The sequence below is a fragment of the Anser brachyrhynchus genome (genome assembly GCF_964034855.1).
Source record: "Anser brachyrhynchus genome assembly, chromosome: 1".
NCBI classification, from domain to species: domain Eukaryota; kingdom Metazoa; phylum Chordata; class Aves; order Anseriformes; family Anatidae; genus Anser; species Anser brachyrhynchus.
Genome location: NC_137694.1, coordinates 87,376,481 through 87,400,933, shown reverse-complemented (window position 1 = coordinate 87,400,933; position 24,453 = coordinate 87,376,481). Strand labels below are relative to the sequence as shown.

The window sequence follows — 24,453 nt, the reverse complement described above, 5'->3', positions numbered from 1 at the left end:
TTGCAATTGAACATGTTAGGATTATAGTTTTAGATTTGGAATGACTTTATAGCTGAAAAGTGTTCATCAGTTTGTCGGTCTGCCATCTAAATATAATTGGGCATATATCATGCTCAATTCCTCTTTCCTGGGACATATAATGAGGGATGACTGGGGAGTAAGGGCTAGCAGCACAGGGTGGATGAGGGAAGCAGGTAAGCACATCAGATGGTGATTGTTATGCTAGAGGGAGAAGGAGAAAAATTGAGACTCTTCATTATTCAGTACATTTCCCATGACTTTAAACTTATCCTTGTCCCAGGTTTCCAATAATGCTGAGGAATGGGCAGAAATATTAATCAGTCTCTCAGAATGTGATTTCAGTTGTTACCTGTTACAGTCTTCTCAGACTTCGCTAGAGAGACAGGGGCATGTGAGGCATTTGCCTCTGGCTGTAAATCATGTAAAATTGATGGTAGCTTATAATAAGTGTCTAGACTACTGAAGTTTCTTTGGTATTTAGTCTAATTAAATGAATTGTAAGGAGTTGGATCTGAGATCACATAAAGAAAAAAAAGATAAAATACATTCTTTCACTATGTGATATAAGCAGGTTGAAAATGCTCATGAGGATTGTCTTGCAGAAACATTGCTGTGATCCAGCTGGAGATGGGCCTAAACCCATTTCGTGGAATGCACCATCCCAGGAAAACACAGGAGGAGCCTTCAAATGTACTTGGGTCTTTTTAGCATATTTGACCTCTATATGGAAGTTTCTGAAATCCTTTCAAAAGATTGGGGGGCTAGTCTTAAATCCTTTAAATTAGAATTTAAAGAGAATTGTTTTGTTTTTGGAGATATGTGAAGTGAATGATGCTTTCAGGAAAAATATTTGGGGGGTTGTTCATTTCTCATTGTTTAATATTCAAAGAGGTAGTGTAAGCCCAACTGCTGAAAAAAGTTATCTTCAGTAGATTTATACATTTTCTGTAGGGAAAAGCTTTGCACTGCCATGTAGATTGTAGCTTTTCTAATGGACCTTGTCATCTCGATTAGTAAAAGGGTCAATTCATAGAGAAGCTGCAGAGGTTAGATGATACGGTCTTGGGATATGAGTTGATGAGTTGCAGCAGTAGGTCAGTAGATATTTGGATGGTAGATCTGGAGTATGTTATGGTTCCAAGGCACTTCCTGGGGAAGTTTTTACTAATTTAAGGATCTGGGCTAATAGCTTTACTCTGACAAGATTTCTCAGTTCATTCTGATTCATTTGCTGTACTTTCTTTTCCTGATGTGCTTAAATTAGTTCTTTTACACTTAGTTGCTTTCCACCTTTGTGTCACTTCAGGGTATAAAGGGGCATGTCTGTAACATTTTAGACCTAGGCCTGGTCAAATCCTGCTTTTATTTTATTTTTTCTCTTCTTTTGACTTTTTGATTAACTGTGCATTTGGAGAGAAACTGTTTTGTTGGTGAAAATATAAACCGAGAAGCAAAGAGTATATATATGTTTCATTTGTACTAAAGCAAATTTGCACCAGTTGGGGGAATGTGAATGGACCTTAAAGCACAAGTGAATGGAATTCATTTCTATGCTATCATACCTTCTGAATGTTAGGGTTTTCCAAATATCTCATGCTGCTATTCAGCAGGCAAATATAACTATACTTATATATTTGTCTAACAATTTTTTTCCCCAGGTATCATGTTTAAAGCTCTTATCTTTTTCAGATGCTATTAAGAAATCAAGACAGCATTTTAAAGTGTTTGATCCTTACAAAACTGCTGACTTTTTTGTTGTTTAACTAATTTTTAGTAAAGGTATGCTATATCATACAGATGAATGATCTGATCTTTTGAAAGCACTTTTTTTTTTTTTTAATTTATTATTAATTTGTAGTTGGACTTGGTTTAGAATCTGAAAATATCAAGAAATGACTTCAGAGTGCTGAAGTGTGATTTATAATTGACAACTCAGGTTAGGTGCAGCTACATACAGAAATCAAATATTAATAATAGTTTTTATCAGTTCATTTGAGGTAAGGGGAGTTTAATAACTTTAAAAAAATAAAAATGACTACTTTGAAGCTGTACAGGAAAGTTTAATTTTCACGATTCACAGTACCATTTACACTGTATTCAGTACATGTGAATATTCAGAAAAGCTTTGTGAGAGCACTATTTTGTATATATTTGGATACTTATAAATATAAAATATTTATGTGTAGGTATATGTATTAAATAGTATAAATCTAAAAAAGAAAGTACTTTTTATATTATATTTTACAGGGATACAATGGCTTGTACTCTTGTAATATAAAGGGGCACACTTTGAAAGAATTAATGGTCTTGATATTGTAGCAAAAAACCCTGTTTGTATGATAAAAGCTTCCTGGTGTTACAGGTATCCTTTTTGAAATGACGTAAGAAAAACTGAAAAAAGTCACTTAAAAGTTTGGTTGTTAGAAATAGCACTGTATGGATTTAAATTCATAACCTCAGGTATGTGAAACACTTTTTCTGTGTGGAAAAGATCCAATTTTCCAAATGAAAAACCACTTGGAAAAATAGATTTTTGCCAGTGAAAAGGATGTTGGATCTGGTCCTCAATTAATTGAAAACGAGTCAGCCATTACACATCTGAGACTTAAACTTGGCCTTTAACAATTGTTAAATCATCAGTAGTAGTAATAGTTATGTTAATATTTTAAAGATGTTAAGTATAGCTTATTTTACACATACTTTGCTAAATTCATGCCCGGTACAGGTCCACTGTTTGGGCCCCATCCCAGCCATTTGCAGCCTGATCCCACGCTGCCCCACTGAAAACTGGCCTTACACTGCAAGGAACTTGGACCACTGCCATGCAGTGTCAGGGTCTTGCTCTGCAGCAACTTGTGTGTAATATATGTAATGTTTTGAGAAGCGCCAGTCTGACTGGGAGCATGGAGCAAAACAGTGGAAATTGTATATCTATGTTACTTAAATTTGCCCATCTTACTTCCAAGTTGAAATGTATTTTAGGATGCTCCCTGCATGGGGAGCTGCTAACAACGCTCAGGTTGTTGTGTGAGAGCCGTGGGAACACCGCCATTCCCCGCAGGTAACAGATCATGTCTGTGCTGCACGCTCAGAGGCTCTTTTCTGCAGGGGTGATCTAATGTAAGGACAGGTGGTTTGAAGAAACAAATAATCTTGCTTTCTTTCTGTTCTTTATCAAGTAGTCCCGCTTGGTCTAAATCGGGCTTTAAGGCTATTGTTTGCTCTAATGCAATTACACATGTTTTTTACTCAGACTCCAGTGAGCCAGACTTTGGCAGCAAGACCTGATAAGCCGTCTATGTGTCTTTAAAAATGAATTGCATTGTGCTGGTCCCTGGGAAAGTGTCTTCCTTGAAAATAGTTAATCCTCCTTCCCCATCATTTCTGGATGAAACCATCCATGGCATATTAACTGACAGTCAATTTACGTCTTACCCAAGGAAAAAGATTTTTTGCCTGTGCACAAGGTATTTTACTTAGAGATGTCTTTTTCATTTACTACGTGGGAAGAAAATGGTAATCTATGATAACTTTTTTTTTTTTTAAAAAAAAAAATCATTTAAAAAAAAAAAGTCTGGATAGTATCATTGAAGGGAAGAACTGTGTAAATGTGCAGATCTATAGAACAGTTGTAAACTATTGGAAGTATAAAAATCTTGCAAAAATGCTACAGCATCTATGGTTATATCACTGATGTTTATTTGTATCCGGATCACTGGTTTGGGGCAAAAATACTGGTATATTTCATGCTTAGAATCCAAGGTAATCCAAATCTTCACAGCCTTCCCTTTCTGGTGATGCTCACTACTTCCACCTTCCATTGACACCACCTAACACTGGGGCTGCTCACTCTGTGAGCAAAAAGCCCAAAGGCCCAAGTGTGCTACTAAGTTGACATGGGGGGGGACGAACTGTGCCCTTGCTGTTCCAGGGTGGATCTTTGAGTGCAGGTGCATGTGGAATGGCTTCTGTTATGTTGTGCAGATGCTCTTGATGCACAACATTGAGCAAGTAAAGCTTGTATGTAGAAGAGTAAACACCAGATTCCGCACCTTTGCATGATTGCTGAGCAGTGCAGAGTGTGCTAGAAGTAAAATGAATAACAGAAAATACCCTGCACAGAGGAATGATATAACTGAATTCCAAAGCAGAGCTGGAACTCTTTAGAAATCTGGAATACAACTGGAGAATGTTCAAACCCTTGCTTTATCACATATATGCTAAAAATTGTTCGTAGTGAAATAGAAGAAATTCAGAAAGTATTTTTCATTTTCTCCTTTCAAATTATTTGATAGGTTTTACTCAACTCAGTGAAAACTGACCATGAAATTATAGAATTTAAAACTGGGAGGTTACATAAAAAATAAACATATGACAGGAATTTTTACATGCAAGTACACTGTGCAAAAATATTCAGGAGAGACAAGGATATAAATTGTTATAGTATCAAAATAGAAAGAGTTAAACAGATCCTCCACCCCATAGACAGTAAAGGCAGAAGTGAAGATTACTTCTCAATGAAACACAGTTTCTCTGAGCTGCACTATTTCTATATGTGTTTGTGTGTGCATGTATACCTCTCCAGGGTGCAAATGTACATATAGGTGATTGTTTGACTCTGATATGTTTCAGCCTTAGGAGTATCATAGTGATTATGCTTGTAGACACTTTCAACGCTACAAGCTTTTTATCTGAACGATCCTCATATCTGCAGTCTTTAGCACAAAATTCCCAATAGGATCCCAAAAGTATTTGAACAGTTCAGGCAGGCAGGCTGTGCAAGTAGTTGCTGGATCTCATAGAAACATCTGTCATTAATGTTTTCTCCTTTGGGTATTTGTATTTATGCATGTTCTGTGGGTGACTAAACAGTAGTTTCTAAAATGCATACATTATCTGGAAGAATGTCTTAGAGACCCATGAAAAGGAAAGAATGAACGATGCTAACAAGACCAACATTGTGCCTGGTTTCCTTTGCAATGATGTAGTGCTTGGCAAAGGTGAGGAGGAAACTTCATGTCAATCAGCATGGGATCACCTCTCGGGCATAGAGATTCTGTGCTCCTGTGGAGCAAAACAATGGGGCTTTTCCCAGCTGCCTCACATCCAGTCCTGAAAACCTGCACTAGAAATGCTATCTCAGAGCTGAGAAAACTGTAAAAGAACCTTTCTGCCATGAAAACAAATAACTTAATTCTGTCTAAACAAAAACTTAAATGGTTTTTGAAAGCTCTCCTCAGTCTTTTGAGTTCTAATTTAGGAGGAGAAAGTCAGTCTCCTGGTATGAAGTAAAAATTGTAGATAACTTAAGGGAGGTGATTTCTGTATATCCCATCATGGACAGCATAAAAGAGGCTCAATCATTAAAATCTTCATTTTCCCCAGTCCTCCTTACAGAAATAATAGCCACTTGAAAGACCAGTTTCAACTGAGGATTCAGAAGGGAGCAGATGGGCTTTACTGTGACGTGTACCAATATCATATCACAATCGAGTTGGAGATTGGGGCATGGGTCTCAGGACAGAATCCCCGCTGCTGCATTTTTATGACGCTCGTAAGTGTAAGGAAGGTTGGGGAATAGACAGTCTCTTTAAGTTGGTGGCTGCAGGTCTGAAATTGCTGCCAGAAACCCTCAGCTGAATGACAACCCTTTTGTTTTTAAGTACTGGAAGACAACTCAGAAATGAAGAGGCCTCTCTGGGTGATAAAGACTTACAGGTATATTACTTGGTCTGCTTTACTGAGTCTAGTGAAGCCTTCCTTATTCATAAGGCTTAAAGGTGAAAAAGGACATATCCATTCAGTTTCTATAAGCTGCCCAAATTTGGGATGCTGAGTGTTGAGGTTCAGATGGTGCTTGGGATTCATGAGGATAATAACAATTAGTACAGTCCTGTCTTTCTTTTTGAGGTCTGACCAAAGAATGCAGTTTGAAGAATGGTCAGACACAGGTGATATAATGAAGTGAGGTGGGGCATTTCTGTTCTAAAGCTGTAGATAAGCTGCAAATCCAGTTGATTTCTGAGGAGAAAAAGAAGTGTCTTGGGAAGTCTTTACCATCCTATGAGATGAAGATTCAAAACCAAACAAATTCAAATCTATGTCCCTGGCTCTCCCATTTATGGTCTACCAGTCTGGAACAACTTGAGACTTCTGTGGGTGTAGTCAGAGGAGAGAAACTGCTCTTAGTTCAGTCTGACTTCCCCACCCCCAAAGTCTAATTCCTTCTTGACACAAGAGAGAAGCCCTGTATCGTTCCTTTTGCTTATGATTAGCATATTCTTATGGCCAGAATAGAGGGTCATAGAACCACAGAATGGTCAGGGTTGGAAGAGACCTTAAAGATCATCTAATTCTAAGACCCCTACTATGGACAGAGACACCTTCCACCAGACCGTGTTGCCCAAAACCTAATTCAACCTGTCCTTGAACACTTCCAGGAATGGTGTCCTTGGACAAACACCTGGCACAGATTTCTGAAATGTCACCATGGCGGTCAGGTGGTCTTTTTCAGGTCCATATGGCCCCATGACCTCCCTGAACAAGCAGAAGAATATCTATTACCGCAGATCTGGGATAAGAAAAGCAAATATAGGCAAACTCTATCTGCTGTCAGAGTTTAAAGCTGACTGTGAAATGAGAGTCATAGGGTGACTTTTGGGAAGTGAGTCTGAAATCCAGACAAAGCTGAGCATGGCTACCATGACAGAGCTTCACCCCCAGGGGATTCTTCTTGACAGAACAGAAAATAGTGACAGACTTAGGAGTTACAACCACAGAGGGTTGTAGCAAAGCTTTAAGAGAGGATCTATTTTTGTTAGAAGTGACCTCAATTATTCTGTCTGATGAATGTGAAATATGTTAAATACCTAGTCTAGTTGTTCAGGATCCTCAAAAATCCAGCCAACATATATATGTATATATTTTAAATATAACTAAGGGCACAGTCGTAATAAAAAAATAAAAATAACAAAATTGTTGGCTCTATTGAGTAGGCAATGTGACACAAATACATTATAAAAATAAAAATTCAAGTCATTCTGCAGTATGAAACACAACACTAAATAATAGTGACGTGGAAATCTTATTTGAGAAGATATCTGGGATGTTGTCACAAAACAGCTTTTTATTGTACTCTGAGGAAAAGTTCGGTATCTCATGATCACTGGTTGCACATACTTTCCCAGTCTTTCTCTGTGCGAGCTTCTGTGGGTCAATATCTTTCATGAACATACTACCATTCTCTTCTAATGAACTCTGTATGTTGGGAAAGCTTTAACACCCAGACAAAGTCAGGTAAGTCTCCTAACTTCAGGAAGAAATGGAAATCTGGCAGTGAGCTCTGTCTTGCACTACAGGAAAGGCTACAAATTCTCTGCAGCTAGCTATGAATTTGCAGTAGAGATTTTACCTGTTGGGATTTTAGAAAAAATAATTGTTAAGGACAGGGCTGTAAAGTTATCCTTAGTGTTTCTTTTTATTCTATGGCTTCAAAGCCTCAGTATATAGGTGGACTGAAGACACTTGTGGATTTATCATGCTCCTTGCTGAGGGGGAAAAGGTCACCAAAGGTGAACATTCTTAAAACAATTGTTGAATTTCCACACAATTGAATAACAGTTTATATACTTTCCATTATGTATAGCACTTTGGCCAAGTGTGCCAAGATCTACTATTGGAGCTAAAAAAATTACTTGTGTCATAAGAAGGATATGCTATTTGAGAACTGCTTGTAAGGTTTAAAAGCAATGTCAGCATTACAGACATCTGTCTAAGTTTCCTTCAGTGCAGTGCCATGATCTGAAAATTGTATGGGTTCCAAATACACATTTAGCTGAACAAATGCTGGAGTTTAAGGCTCAGTTCTCATTCATTAGCCAATGTGCTCCTGAGTTCACAGGCTTTAATATATATAGGGCCAAACCCAAAGTAATATAGATGGCAGTTCATTTGGTGGCGGTATCTTCCATAATATTGTAATGATTATTTTAAAGTTTTTGTAAATTTTACAATATAGAAGTGTGTATACAGAAAGTAGTTATATCAGTATTTAGCCTCATTACTGCTAAAGCACATATGCAATTTGCAAAATGCAGTAATTCTGAAATTTCTCCACAACCAAAGACACAGCCTTCACAAAATCACATTTACAGATAATATCAAGGATTCAACAGGAAAAAAAAAAAAAAAAGGCAATATGTGATCTCTCCCATACCACATATTGGAAGTCTGTTACATCAAAATCCTACTTCAGGCATTTGATCCAGTTTGGAATATCCAAGAAGGCTTAAATCAAGAGTATCGTCATCTTTACGGGCTGACCCAACCATCTTCGGTTACAAATTAAAATAAAAAATACATTTTGCCTCCTAAAAAGTAAAATGAATGAAATGGAACATATGATTCTTTTTTTTTTCCTTTAAAATTTATGACCTATACGTAGAATATATGACTATGATGTACTTAGTGATTTTTCATCATTTTCAGATTAACCTGTATACTTTTTACTGTTCCAAAGTCATTCTGTTTTCATGCCAGCAAATCATTTAGATAGTTAATTCTTTGTAAAAAGATTCTGCATTTACTTAGTCACTAGAACAATAAAGACCAGGACCTTCTGGATGAGACTGTAGATGTTGCAATGCTATAAATTAGTAATAGTAACTGTGAGTGAATTTCATGTGTCACTATAGGCTCTTTCAAGATTTTATCTTAGATAAACATTCAGCAGTTCTTGCTTATGTAAAACTGTCTGTTCAGCAGCTTTCTCTTGGATACAGTTGATCTGTGTTACACATCACTTGTTTTTACTAGTATAGCAAGACAAATGATGACTGTGTAACTGCTAGGAATTTGGTTAATTCAGAGTATTTTGCTATAGGTTCTTGACTTGTGCAGACTTTTGATTGAGCTCTCAGTCAGGTTGTCTTCCAGACAATTGCCTGGATGAGATTCTAGGGGCAGGTGTTAACTGTGGAAACCTACTTAATATTAACCGTACCTGTCTCTTTGCTACCGACTTTGGAGATGGAACTTTTATTTTTTTTTTTTCCTGGTCATTGTTCTTCACAAAAGACCTAATTGAAAATATCTGTTAAATCATGTCTCTGGTTTCCCTCTTCTTCTCTCCATACTAATTGGATGTGTATTGTGTTTGTGTGGGAAGGAAGGAGGCTCTATAGCAGTATAGCAATATTGCTGGGGAAAGAACATTAAAATGGATAAAGGGATTTCCTGGTGGTATAAATACCTGCACACGACGTCCCTGTGCTCTGGAGCCCTTCTGTATATGTATATGCAAGTACAAAGACTGGAATACAGTTGGAGCTGCTGTTAATCACTCAGGATCTGTTCTGTTAGAAAACAGGGGAAGGTGGCTCTTTGTCTTTCACCTCTTTGAGGGTATGACTTGCCAAGCGTTTGCTTCATCCGACACCTTTGTGCCCTTGAATTCTGACTCTTCTCCCTCTCTGCCTCTGATAATGCATCACAGCGCAGCAGAGTGCCTGCCAGTTTCTAACCATGCGACCAATGTTGTCTCTACAGGTACTTTTTAAAAATAATATTGCTCTCTATAACTCTCATTTATAATGCTTTTAGATGATATGCCTGCATCAAGTTTCACAATATTTAAAGTGTTTGGTATCAATTATGTGCAGGACTGGAAGTGCTTTAAAATAAAAACAATTTCACAAAACTGCATCATGAGTGAATGAGGAACACTCACAATTTTTGCATTTCAGCCAAACTAGCTTTCTCCTAATTTATTACAAGATTAGACTATAAATACAGTAGGTTAGAACAGGTTCAAATGCTGACACTTTTTTGTCATTATAGTCTTAATGATAATTGTTGTGTAAATAATTGAAAGATTGTTTATGTAACCACAATTTTGAATTATATAAATTACTTTAAATAGGAAATGTATTTAAACTAGGTTTGAATACTATATGGAAATGTTTTCAAGGAGAAACATTGCTCTATGAAGCATATTACATACTGAATAAAAACGAAGATTGAAGTGAATGTTCAAAATTGGTGATGGAAGTCTCATCTACATTTTAGAAATTCATGTGTTGTGTATATAACCCAAGTAATTACATTTAAATACTAAACTGTCTGAGAGAGAGACAGAGAGAGAGGAATGTCTTGCAGCCTCCAATCTACAGATATGGGATTGTAGAATACAGAAGTTACTGAAAACTTTCAGGAACTGAAAAAGAAATAGTTTTGATTTATTTGAAACTGCATACAGGTAAGAATTTTACTTGGATTCTTAACAAGGAACAACTCTTGCTGAATGCATTGGAAATGAAATGTTTTAATAAAATAAATAGCATATAGGTAATGAAAACTAAACATCGGCATTACCTAATGTGGTCTTATATGCTAGGTAGGAAGCTCAAAATGTCCTAACACAGTTGTTGCTAGTACTGTTAGTAGGGAACTATATAGGAGAATTTAAATTTTATATGAGGCCATATTTATATATCTGTGTTATAGCAGTATTTTCTAGATTGTTTATTTATCTTTATGGTTCTGATCTAGGGAAAAATATATGGTGACAGGCAGTATTATCAAACGCATTTGTAGATCTGTTTTGGATTTGTTTTTTGATATTTTCTAGTTACACCACAAGGACACATATGACTGTATTCGGTGGGAATTTAATTCACAGGATCACATCTAGGAGGTGATCCTGTCAGAATGAAAGTGACAGAAGGTGCCGTTTCCAAATTTTGTGCATAGATTCAGAAATTGTAATAAACAATGCCATTCTGGTGAAAACATCTAATGAAAACTTGTGGAAAAAAAGTAGACTTGAAAGAATTTTGAATAATGACTTATTTAAATGTCAGATTTTATTAAAAGGCATGTAACAATGCTGCATCATTAAATATGAGTGAGTACTTTTGTTCAAATAATATACAGTATCATATAGTTTTCTGTAGTACCCTATACATTTTAATTGTTATTATTTAAGTAGCATCTTCCTCCCTACCTAGTACCACATCTTTATTAGTAATTTGAAAATGGTAATTTTTATTTATAAAAATGGTACAGACTATGGATTATGAAATAATAATAGAAAAAAAAAACACAAGTAAACACCTAGATCTTAATTCAACAGAAAAGCTGTATTGCTCTAAGTGCATAAGTATTATTAATGCGATCGCTATTTTGGGTGTATTTATACTTGTACGGGCATGCTTCTTTTAGTAGAGTTTATAGATATATACATGTGTCTAAACATGACATTTTACTGTTATTACTGTTGCAAAAAACAGAGCTTTTAATCCCTAATTAATTATTCTGTTTTGAACAACTGGAATGTGTGCTCTGAAGTGCAGTTCTACATATCTGTTCACAAACATGAATTTTTAATATTCCTCTTTAGAACAGTTGTTAGACGGGACAGTGTGTATGTTTCTGCTGTCTGCTTACCTCTCAGGAACCATAGCTTTTGCATTGAGTAAAACGTTGTCTGAAACTCCAGGCATTGGAGATTACTGAGCACGGAACTGAGATACCTCTCTTCATCTGAGTGAGCTAGAAAATGGTGATTTCTGCTTTCCAGAAGTTGCCCAGGAGAAGTGGGAAATAGAGCAAAGCTTCATCTTTCACTGATGAAAGTTTGCTACTCTTTGACCTCTTTGCTGATTTTCTTGAGCAGCTGTAATATTGATCTAGTGAGGCAAGAAACCAGTGGAATATGCTTCCTGAATCTCTTCCTCAGACTTATGCTTCTTGCTATGCTGCCTGCAAGACCCCTGTGAAAACGCTTGGAGATAAATTCATTGCATGCTTGTTGCTGCTGGTGATAGAAAATGTTGATATAAGCCAAACTTTTTAGATGAGCCCAGAATATATCGTCCTGTTTCCTGACAACCCTGCAAAAGCACTATGAAATGTTTTCAGTGGCTTGGCACTTGTGAAAATGACTTCTGGATTCCGCAAAGCAAACGTCCCAAACAGCTGCTTTTGAGAACATAGGTCTTACGCATGCATAAAATATTGCATTCCTATATGTGTGTGTTCACTCTGGGATTTCATGATAGTGAAGGCAATGATGTTTCTGGAAACACAAAACAAGTTTTCATGTAAGAATAAATGAAATGGTATGTGGAAGTTGGGTGGGCAGGCTCCTCCTGGAGAGTTCATTGCTTTGCGTACTCAGCAGTATATATAAACTGTGGCTAGATCCATAGATTTTTTTAAAAATAATACATAAAGACCATGACATGACAATTTCTGGTTTGGGCTCAAAAGGTATCTCACTACTTGTAGCGGCAATCTCATCTGGTGTGACTGGGCCCAGTGTTCTGGACTTCCAGCAACATCAACCTGATGGTTATGGCCCAGAGTTAATGTTTAGAGAAAAAAACAATATACGAGGATACCGTCTACTTCTAAACTGAAAGGATGTATCTTGAGTCCTCATACATTTTCTTACCAGTCCCATCTGTTTTGTTTTTGATCCAAACTCCTAAATGCTCCCATCTCCATTTTGCCATGATGACTTTGGGAAATGCATTGGCAGGACTTCATTACTCTGTGCCCTCCTGTCACTACGGAAATCAACCGTCTACCTATGGGGTGATGGCAGGTAAGAGATGTAGCCTAAACTGGGTGAGCTACTAGAATATTGATTTTGGTCAGTTTTCATTTAAAGGGATCAGTTCAAGACAATTGCTTAAAGAAGACAAGATAAATGAGCATTAAACTTGTAGCATGGAAACTGTGACAGGATTTAGAATCGATATTTGAAATAGAGGGTTATGATCAAGGTTATTTTTTTGATTGTTTTGCATTTTTACCAGTTTAAACATGTTGGGATAGCCTTCAAGGCCAGAAAAAAAAAATACTTTCAGTCAACATATGCTTTTTCTGAATGCCATATAGCTGTATGACTTGCTTTCACAGAGGTGATCATGGATTTTTCCACTCACAGGTATGCTAGCATCCCACTCAGTTTTAAAGTCCCAGGCCAAGTAAGAAAGAGGAAATCTTATTCTATGCAAGTTCAAGTTGCCCTCAGTGAGACAATTACATGAACCAGATTAACACACAGCCCAGGAAATAATTGTTTCTCAGAGCTAATCCAGATCAAACTCAGCATCTGATTTCACTTAAGATTGAAGGAAATATTTCACTAAGTTGGTATAGATTAGTACATCTGTATAGGGACTTCTTACAGACTGACAGTAGACTTCCTTCACTGTGTGCAAATGTCCAAATCTTCCCATTTCATTATCCATTAATCTGTTTAACCTGTCTATTGCAAATGTTCCTGTCATTGTTTAGATCCCCAGCTAAAGTCTGTAGGTATTAAACAAAAGGTATTGCTCAGAAATCCATTGTGTTCTGTTCCAAAATAAATAGATCTTCAACCTTCTTCTTTCTTTTTGTACCCTTGTATTTCTTAGGTATCAAGCCTGCAACTCCAGAGATGCTATCAGCAAGTCTCTCCCAGAGCCGCATTTTACAGACATGCAGCATGCCACATCCCAACATAGTCAATGGTGTCAGCACATTACAAAGCAAGTCCTTATCTGTTTTTCTTGTCTTTTCCTTATTCTTTGGGATTTTGTGTGTGTGTGTGTGGTTTTTCTATCTGAAATCTATAATGACATGTCACAGTTTGACTATGCAATACGTATGGCTATGGGTTGTGAAAGTGATTGCTATTCTGCTTTTGTATATGGAGACAAGAGAAAGACTGGGTCTCTTGGGAGATCCTCACTCTTGCTCCTGGGTAGCCTTTCACATAAATTACATAACCTAATCCGTAATATTTTTTATGAGATGACAAAGGCATCTTTTCATAGTTTAGCAGAATAACTGTATGTAGTTTTCTTTTGGGTTTTGCTCAGGCAGCCTGACTCCTTGCCTTTATAAATTCCCTGAGCACGCCCTGAGTGCCAGCTCCTGTGCTCTGGGCCACGGCTTCACACCCATGCACCAGTCCCTTCTCAGCGATGATCCCACAGCTGCAGACTTCAAGCAGGAATTCCGCAGGAAAAGCAAGTCTGTTGAAGAGCCTATTGACATGGATTCCCCTGAAATCAGGGAGCTGGAGAAATTTGCTAATGAATTCAAACTGCGGAGAATTAAGCTGGGTATGTGTTTTTTGTCAGCCAACAAAAGGCTGAAAATTTCCAAAGAGAGCTCAATTATTTCTGAGTGTTTTATGGTCTGGTCCATGCAGTTGTCTAAACATAACTTTAATCCTTGCCTTGTATGGCCAATTTTTTTCCACTCCTAGAAGACTTGCACAGAATTAATAAACTTCAGCTTTTTGCAGCTTAGTATGCAGAAAGTAACTGTAAAAGTTCCTGCTTTTTGAATTATTTGTCTTCCTTGCAAGAGCAGATACGTTTTTTTGTTGTTGTTCACTAAGTTGCATTCAGTAGCAGGTGCATTAGTTTCTGAATAGCTCAAAATCTTCTGCAACTGAGGGCAGCACATTCTCTAAGCTCTTGTACCCATTCTTTTCCCCATGAAGTGCTCCATCTCACAAGATGGTGCAATGCCACCTCAGTATACAAGATGGACGACATCCATAGCAAATTTTTCACACCAGTAGGAAGGTTTTCCTCCTGTTTTATTTTCTGGTAGCATGACACAGGTACAGCAGCAATTGATTTCTTTGTTCCTATCTGATATCTAGTGGGGATGATGTGAGATGAATTGTATCAGTGGGTCTCTGGTGAGCTGAATATTGGGTACTCCAATCAAAGACCTGCAATTCTGACATTATTGCTTATAGAATTATATTGTAGCATTACAGTCATAGGGCATCTTTCTATTAAAAAATCACCTTTATAAATGTAAGAAAAAATACAAGATTTTTACATGTGTCTATGCATTATCTCAATAGCTAGAAAGTTCTTGTGTTCCATTTGCAGTACAAAAATAAGGACTAAAGCAGAAATTTATGGTTTATAATAATAATTGGGTACTTAGGTATAATAATATTTGGGTAACTTAAGTATTTTTGCTGTATATCATGTATTCAAAGTCGTCTACAGCAGAGGAAATATTATCGAGGACCCAGGCTATTAATCAGTGTAATTTTTACTGCATCTTGATGCAGTGATTTGTGAGGGAGTGAAACTTCCTCTGATGTAAACAAATGGCAGAGAGACTGTGAGACTGAGCTTAATGCTCTGATGGGAAAAATGCAATTTGCAGAGGAAAACTAATCTGAGGTTGAGCTTTACAAGAGAAGACAGAGTTAATATGGGCTTTGGGTCTGGGACTGAGAGACACAGTTAGTGCAGTCAAAAGGGAAGCAAAAGGCTGCCTTGTGAGACATTCAGCATCTAAAGAGATTGTGCCCATCCTGGCGCAGAGGTAGAGAGGGAGGAAGACAAGCCAAATTATTCAGTGCACTCAACGAAGAGCTGCTGTTTACCAAGTCAGTGCCCGCATGTAAAGTGCAGCACTTCTCTGCTTCAATTTAGGCATCACAACAAATAACAGGAGGCCAGCAGTGCTGCTAGGGATTAGCTTATTGACATGGCATCCTCTAAAGAAAGGTTATGGGGTCTGGACCTTTCTCAGATCCCTAATCTCAGAGCCTGTAAAACTCCTCTGAAATCAACAGAAGACTCCACACAGCTCTGAGGTGAGCTGAAAGTCAGCCTCAGAGACCTCTGCAGAAAGACCATTCTGAAGACACCACAGGCACACAAGGTTCATAAGAGTCAGCAATGAAGGCTTAAGTGTATCAAGGACAGTAACACTTTTTAGAAAGCTTTAGAGTGATTTTTTCTTTTTAATTTTTGACAGGTTATACGCAAACCAATGTTGGGGAAGCGCTGGCTGCTGTGCATGGCTCTGAATTCAGCCAAACTACAATTTGCCGGTTTGAAAACTTGCAGCTGAGTTTCAAGAATGCATGCAAACTGAAATCAATACTGTCCAAGTGGCTGGAGGAAGCAGAGCAAGTGGGAGGTAGAGAGCTGAAATCCTCTGAATATCGACTGCAATTAGACCACGATCTTATAAATACTTTGAAGGACTAATATGCATTTTCTGTAAATTAAGTTTTTTGTTTTACTAGCTTTAAATACTAAGCTGTGCTGATGGCATGTAATGAATTTTAGTATCTTTTTTGGGTGAGTGAGGAAGGGCAAACTGAAAGGCATAGAGGGTACAGAACAGCAGAAACTTCACTTTGCCTTCTGGAAGTCATTTCCTTCAGTCCCACTGTAGTGAGCTAGTCCCACTCCTGTAGCATCTGTCAGAGTCATTACCACTTCTTTAGGATCTGCAGGACAGTGTGTGCAGCACTGAACTGGGATTCTTCACTAGCAGAAGACACTTCCTTCCAGTCTCTGGCATGCAGGATGTGGCCATGGGATAAAGAATTTGAGTTCAGTCAGATAAGGCAGTCCTCTTTGAACCCCCGAAGAAGAATAGCATGACATAGAGGTTTTTGATGTGACATTTTTGCTGTGACCTTTTTCTGCTAGAGGGTTCCCTTCCTTTTGCCCTGTTAATTTTCAGTTGTAGAAAGAATTCTGAGGTTCACTGGGCTAAGCTGACTTTAGAACAGGTTGGTTGATGCAAAGGAAATGAGTTGTTTTAAGGAAGCACCTTTTCAACAGGATGAATGGCAGTGATGTGAAGCAATATGCCTGGAGGTGATTGAAAGCCAGGACTTACCACTGTGCGGCACTCACCTAACATAGGAAGAAAGAGATGATCTTAATACTACTTTTTGCATTTTCCATTATATTCAACAGTAGGAAACATTGTTAAGGAGCTGCTTCTGCCACACAGTTCATTTTCCTTTGAACCAAATGGAACCAAAATCTCTTAATGTGGTCAGCACATTATAAGGATCACTTCTAAGGGATTTATGGTGGGTAGCAGCTGCTGACTGTTTGAGCATTGGCGCAGGCTTGAGCTGCAGCGTAAGATCATGCCTGCAGACAGAGGCCTCTGAAAAACAAGGGGACACTTGTCCACCAGAAGGTGGGGCAGATGAATAAATGGGATAGGAGCCAGGGCCTTATTTCTGAAGAAAGACAGTGAGGTGGCTGACGAGTACGGAGATGGGCTGCGTCTCTCCAGACTGTACCCTGCAGGCAAGGAGGAAGAAGGTATGTAAAAGGAAGGGGGCTGATGTATGGTTCCTCAGGTACACTGGCAGAGAAAAAGAGACAGTGCTACTTGCAGCTTTACCATTGGCTTTTTGCTTATAAACATTTATAACTGTAGTTAAAACAATGACAAAATGTCTTAAACAAAGAAGTGTAACTGTGCGTGGTGCCCTTCTTGTGGTGCTGCCAGCAACAGCATTTGTTACACTTTCTTCTGTCTTCAAACAAAAGGATGATTTTTTTCTAGAGATGATTGTGCTCAGTTTCCATTCTGTGTGTAAGTTAACTGCTGTTTTGTTTTTAATACAGCTTTATACAATGAAAAAGTTGGAGTGAATGAGCGTAAGAGGAAGCGCAGAACCACCATAAGGTAATACATATTTATGGAGTTACATGTTAGTAAACCCTTTGGCTGAGATGCTTATTTTTTGGGGGGGAATGTGGGAGTGAGGTTGAAATCGAGGTGTTTTTTTCCTACTAATGAATAGTTAATGAAAGATAAATTATTTTAAAACATTCTAGTGAAAAACAACAGCATACCCCTCCAAGCCCCCAATTTTCTCCAAATGTCTTAAATTTCCCAATTAAAGACTTTTTTTTTCAAAATATGACAACATACTACAGTATGAAAAAAAAAATAAAACAAAAAAAACACTTTATTACAATTCTGCCCCAATCTTATAATCTTTATATAGTAAGATAGCAGAGCACCCTTGTTTTCATTTATAGGATGTTCTACATTATACCAAATGAAATTGCATTATTTTGCCACAGAATTGTGGTCTGGGAAGTTTGAGGATATCTTTTGCAGGTCTCTGTCCCTATCGTCTGTCACTGGGTTCTTTGGAGTTCCCAAAGAAGAAATTCATGAGCTAAATGGAAAAGAAAAAAAAAATTGTTCTGGGAACTTCCTTCTTTTTTTTTTTTTCATCTTGGGGAACCAAAATCTACCATCTGTCTAGCCTCAAATCCATAAAGAAACAAAGTAGGCTGGTAAAAACATGTTATATAAACAATTACTAAATAGCTAAAGCCAAGAACATGATGAAAGCAACGGTGTGGGGTATGTTCTTCTCATTTAGATAATCTTATTGTTGATGAAGAAAATTCACTCGGGGCCTCCAGGGAGCTGTAGTACTCTTCCACAGAAAGGGAATTTGGCTGCCTTTGGGCACAACCTGACACTGTCATGCCTTACCTCTTAGAGTACTGCACCTGTTCTTTGAACAGGGATCATATCCTGTGTGCAATGTCATCTCCCAGAGATGTAGGCTGCTCCATGGCCCCGCAATGTCAGAGTCCCACAGTGACAGCTCATAGTTTTTCCTCTCCCATTCAACTTGGGCTTTCCTTTTTCAATCGTATTGCCTTTGATATAAGAAATAAAATGAAAATATGATTTTTTTGACTTTTAAAGTATTCCTCTAAGGGGATGCTTCTCAGCTAGGAGTGAGTTGGGGATAGGAGATGCTTCATTGCTCATTTGCTAATCACAGCACCTCAGAAGGGATGAAATTTTACTCTTGGGATGCCAGTTTCTTTTCCCAGCTTCTCTCCAAGCGAGTAAGGTCTTCAGGGCTAGTGCCATGCCCTTACACAGTTTGTGCATTACTGACTGAGAGCAGTGAGTTCAGAGCATCTCTGTTCTAGGCATTTTCCCCTGGCTAGAGGAATCCCCTGAAGACCATTCCTCTAACGTTGTGGGTTTTCTGCTGTTGCTTTTTAACAGCTGCTGAGGAAGTCAGTCTTCACATTAAGCTTATTATTATTCTTCCTGCTTTTATATCTAATCTCATCACACTGAGACCATCAAATGTGTTAAGTTTTCAAGGGCACAGATAATTGAGGGGAAGTTCAGTACCATATCCAATATAGTAAGAAAATATTAATTACTTCTTTGAAGGCATGTAGGACCTCAGTTTGAAGACCTCAAACTAATCAGGGAGATGGACTTATTTGAACTATAGCTTTACTCTTAGCAATTCTTAATTGATGTTTGAAGTCAAACTAGAGGTAAAACAGAAGTCCCACTAACTACATTAGGTTAGTTATACCCTGAACAAAAGCTCCTTAATTTGAAGTTGTGGAAGCTATTTTCATTAGGAAACCTAAAAAACCCTAGTCAAAAATAACTATACATCTCTGTGTGTGCAGAACATTATGCTATTAATTAGGTAGGCTTGGTAATGCTACTAAATTTTTCAAAATAAACCTGTAAATGAAAGACCAACAACATATTACAAATGAAGTATCTGGAACTCCAGCAGCTATTTTGTACTTTTGTATAATGGAAATACCCGCACCTCATTTCCAGAATAAAGCATGAAGTGCCCTCTTGTGTCCAAAGAAATTACAGCTACTGCTGAAGCTAGTTTTGGGTGCACCCTGTTGCTCACAAGCAAGCATGTTGCAGATACTCTTAAATTTTTGAGAATACATTAACACAAATAGGAAGTGAATTAAGGAAAGATGGTACTCTTAGTTTACTTTTTTATTGAACCACTCGACTTTGTCATTGCTGACTGTGAAGAATAGGTTAAGGCTGATTTTTTATTTTTAGAAAATGCAACAAAACAGACTGCTGTAATCTCTGATTTCTAAAAGTAATATAGTGTCCGCTCCATAACAAGATGAGATACAGAACTTGACACAGCACGTCCCAGATGATAATTGATGACGCTCTTCCCCTTTTTAAAGGTGAATGATATGACACAGCCAGGTGAACCCCAGCAACGTGCATTTGCTGGACACCAGTAACACTGCTGTGGCTGGGGCAGAATGGGTGGTCAGGTTTGTTCTCATTCCCAGGGTCTCATTCGTGTCTAGTTAGTAGCTGTATGTTCTAGAGAACATCAAGGAGCACAAATATTTCATGATTACCACTAGAATTGCACTGAAGTTGATGGTATTTTTGTCTTTAAATGACTCTGTGCTGAAATTCTGCATTCCTTTTTCCTAATTCCTAATTTCATGCATTCTGCATGTTATGCCGTCCACATCAGCAACGTACTACAGCAGTAAGTTCTGTGGGTTTTTATTTACTCAGCAAAAGAGGAAACAAGCCAAGTCATTGCCTACAGTGCTCTGACTCAACCCTTCTCCTGAACTAGTGGCAAAAGCCTGAATGTGTCAGAAAAGCATTTAAAGGTGAAATTTTGTCCCTTTATCCAGTATTGCTGCCAAAGAAGCCCTAGAGAGGCACTTTGGAGAACAAAGTAAGCCTTCTTCTCAGGAAATTATGAGGATGGCTGAGGGGCTCAATCTTGAGAAAGAAGTTGTGAGAGTTTGGTTTTGCAACAGAAGACAAAGGGAAAAAAGAGTGAAGACAAGTTTGCATCAGAACGCCTTTAGTTCTATTATCAAGGAGCATCACGAGTGCCGGTAAATCTTTTTCATGCATAGTTGTGGATTTCTGTTTTGCTTTTTGTAAATATTTCAAGTACTTTGTTGTTTAAAAAATATATAAAAATCAGTACATCTCTTGATTCCCTTACAAACTAGCCAGCTTCAGCTGCAATGTAGTGTGGAAGACCTGATTTTAATGTAAAAGGTTGGGAACAAATTAAATGTTACAGCATATATTTAAAGACTGGGAGGCCTCTGCTTAACTGCAAGGAACCTGTTATGCGTTACACAACTGGAAATGCTTTACAAGTTGCCCAGGTAGTTGCAGTTTCCCTGTACCATGCCTTCCTTGCATCTGTGCTACATTTAATGATTAACAGAGAGCCCCCTGTAGGTAACCTAGGCATGAGGAAACAAATCCTTTGTGTTACATATGAAGAAAGGTTACAAAGCTTGGTATCAGCCACTGTTGTTTTGAAATAATTTTGCCTCTGCACATCGATGTAATTGCTATACCCTTCACCCCATGGTAACTAGCTAAATGAGCTAAATCTGCGAGACTGTGAGCCATTAGGCACATGCAAGGTCCTGTCTCCAGCAGCAAACACTGAGTTCACTAAATTGAACATGAAAAATAAGTTAGAACCTCGAGGAAGAGGAAAAGGTGAATAAGTGACCTTAAACTTGTGGTGGTGGTGATGCTGACTATCTACTTATGGCCAAAGATAGAAAATACCCACAGGATCTTGTGGGACCGCCACTAGTTGTGAGCAAGCCAGGAAGGCAGGCAGAGGAGCGCCGGGTGAGGACAGAAAAGCTGCCTTTCCAAAACTGGCTGAAATCCAGGTACCAACTCACAGAAGCTGCACGCCTCTGACTGAACCATTTCAGGTAACTTCCTTGTGTCTGTTCAGAGTGAAGACATGAAAGATGTGCCGTAACTGCTGTCTTTATTCATGGTACAATAAGCTTACCAGTACCGAGGTGTCAACAAAGCCCCTAACACTTAATGTACCACTTGACTGCCTTAAGCAAATACCAACTATAAATGACCTTTTTCTTTATGCTAGTTATCAAAGGTATTTCTTGCTATTGGATTGTGTGCCTTAAAGTTTGATTTTGATAGGTTTAGCTATAAAAATTGGGAAACTATTTACCTTACCTTATGACTTTGTGGCTTGAGGGAAAAACTAGAGGATTATTTTATTTTATTTTTTTACTTTGGGCTTTCTCTGTGTTGTATTTTTTTTTCTGATTAAATCTTTTGTGGACATACTTACACCAGAGAGAATATATTAAGCTAAAAACCAAGAAGTGTTTTTTTTTTTTTTTCTGAAATAAGTATCCACACAAAGCATTTATTACACTGTACATTCCCACTCTCTTACACTCCACTAATTGAAAACAATCCCTCGTCCTCCCCTACCCTAGGGAAATAATCACGGGGAGGAAAAAAAAAAAAAAAATCCCTACTAACATAAAACAAACAACCAAAGACAAAAATAAAAGAATAACAACAAAAACCAAAACACGACCATGCCAGAGCTCCACCTATCAGAAAGCCAGACATTAAGAAACTAAATTAAGGACTTTAGTACTCACCAGGGATAGATTATCAAGCCATCTCATCAGCCCTGCTCATTGTTATTAAATAGTCCATTACCATATATGTATTTTAGTCTTTTCCCAGGACTGAAATTGAGTACACGCAAGTAGTAATGGCCAGATAAATTTTATTTTTCCATAAAACAGACCTGATGATTTAGAAAATATCTAGATAATAGGCCCACAGAAAGCAAAGGGGTTTAATGTTCAAGATCACTTAAAAGCAGTGTGTACAAGTTGTGTTCTCATACTACTGTATATCAAATGGTCTCTTATACCTATTACAGTGACCACAAGCATATTCAGCTATGGAAATTAGGCCTCTGGATTAAGAAAATATATTTTTATGGGTGAATTGCACTGCTATAACCCCTTAATTTAGAAGTAGCCTCTAGTCTAATAATTCAAATGGGAGAAATTATGCTATGTTCTCCCTTCAGATAATCCTCATCACTGGCATAGCTCACCCACAACAGCAAAGACTGAGCCTTAGTCTTTATCAGCCATGTGTATTGACAGATCATTAGCTTTCCAAAAGGATGAAAGATAAATGTATTTGAGAAGATTGGCACTCAGTGAAGGTGATAGCATGCATTTGTGTACCTTTGACGTTATGTAACCTAGCGTTATGTATGTTGAAACTACAGACAAATATGAATTTTATTTATATTGTAAGTTATTTTGTTGATTATAAAAGGCTTCCTAAAAATGATATAAGCCTGTATGTTCCCCTCCTCTCCAAATAAAGTATTCCCATATATTTGGTATTCCACATAATGGTTTGTAGTTTTTTAGCTGTGTATTGTGCTGATGCACTTGTTTGTTTTAGCATGCTGTAAGTTAATTCAAGAACAGACTTACCATAAAACTGTGATTTCTAGTTTTCCATAAAGTCTCACAAGTGATGACTAATTGCAGAAGCATAGCAAAATAAAATGAAAGGTGACATATAATGACCTTTTCTTGTAAAAGAATGACAAAAAGACTAAATGGAAGAAGCAGCCACCATCTAACAACATCTAGCTGTTTCCAAGGAAATACTAACAAATTAGAGCAGAATTGTTTAAAAAAAAAAAAAAAAGGATGAAATCAATTTAATGTGCTGCAGCTGCAGCTTTTAGACTTAGAGAAAGTAGCAATTCAGTGTTTTCTCTAAGAACAGCTTACTCACTGGATAATTGCCATCATCACTCTTGATTGGGAGAAAAAACCTAGATAAGACTTCTGAGGGTTAGCTTTACAAGCCTGCAAGTAAGTTTAGGTGGCTGTTTGACAAACATGGGCTGCACTATTTTTCTTTTCTTTTTTTCTTGCTCTTACTTTTCCTATGGTAACTTTAGGTAGCATTAAAACTAGAACAGAGGACAAAACAAGGTATTATACTAATATGTAAATATGTGGTTCACCTGTCTCCTAAGTGCTATGTACTCTGTCATCCTCGTCTGAAGGATACAACAGACCTAGAAAGGGTCCCAGTACAGGAAAAGCTGATGACCAAAGGTAACTGGAATAACTAATTAAGCTAGGACTCTCTCTCTTCTAGATGTAATATGTGTGCATTTAATGTTGTAGAGGTCTATTGAATTATGAGCTGTTCCAAAAGGGTGGATGGAGACAGGTTATTCACCATCCTTTGTAATGTAAGAACTGAGAATCAACGCGTGAAACTAGAAGGAAACTGAAGGGAGAAAAAAAAAAGAAAAAAGAAAAAAAAAAAGTGGTGGTTCTTAATGTTGTGGGGACTATATTTTGAAAATCCTCTACCACAAAGTGTGGGTGCCAGCAGTTTATTTATATGGCCAAGTTCACAGAAGAGAAAGCCAGTCAAAGCTGTCATTGAGCTACAGTGAAACTATGCATGGCTCTAGGAGTACCCTAAATTAAAATAAAAGTTAGAGGCTAAGAGATATTAAGGGTCATCTGTGTTTATCTTATTCTCATGTTTTCTTGGGCACTGCCTGCAGGCACTAGTGGAGTAGGATTCTGGGTGAGGTGGACTTTGGTCTGTCAGTGTCTCAGAACAGACATTCTTAGGTGCATCAAGCAATCATGGCGGTGTTCTTGGATAGACGACTTGCAGTTGCTGTTAAAGCGTCAGCAAAGATAAAGGAGTTTGAGGACTTTTTATCGTTGTTTTTTAGTCCACTAAAAATAATTTAAAAGGAATGTGTTTCTTTGCAGGGGGTGTAATTTGGTTATAGAGAGCTACAAAATACTTACCTATATTTGAGATAAATATAAGCAAGCCTGCAAACTTACAACACTTCTCAATCTGCTACTGAAAGATAGCAGAAAGACACAGAGTAGGGCTGCAGAATTTAAGATAACTCTTTCCAGAAACACTGGATAGATCTTATCAATGATTCTA

At 37.7% G+C, this 24,453-nt stretch overlaps 1 protein-coding gene across 14 annotated transcripts in view; it reads left to right on the top strand.

Annotated features, from left to right (window-relative positions):
* POU1F1 (POU class 1 homeobox 1) overlaps nucleotides 1-24,453 on the top strand; it is a 218,667-nt gene that overhangs the window by 166,707 nt on the left and 27,507 nt on the right. For 7 of the 14 annotated variants that reach the window (XM_080594247.1, XM_080594241.1, XM_080594243.1 and 4 more), the window contains 6 exons: nucleotides 12,563-12,628; nucleotides 13,449-13,566; nucleotides 13,900-14,141; nucleotides 15,817-15,981; nucleotides 17,445-17,505; nucleotides 20,307-23,904. In XM_080594247.1, coding sequence (XP_080450373.1) covers nucleotides 12,563-12,628; nucleotides 13,449-13,566; nucleotides 13,900-14,141; nucleotides 15,817-15,981; nucleotides 17,445-17,505; nucleotides 20,307-20,520 — 866 coding nt within the window. In that variant the 3' untranslated portion in view covers nucleotides 20,521-23,904. Of the gene's footprint in view, nucleotides 1-9,016; nucleotides 9,568-10,164; nucleotides 10,277-12,562; nucleotides 12,629-13,448; nucleotides 13,567-13,899; nucleotides 14,142-15,816; nucleotides 15,982-17,444; nucleotides 17,506-20,306; nucleotides 23,905-24,453 lie in introns of those variants that run through there. The other 7 variants (XM_080594246.1, XM_080594250.1, XM_080594251.1 and 4 more) reach the window with 4 other exon arrangements.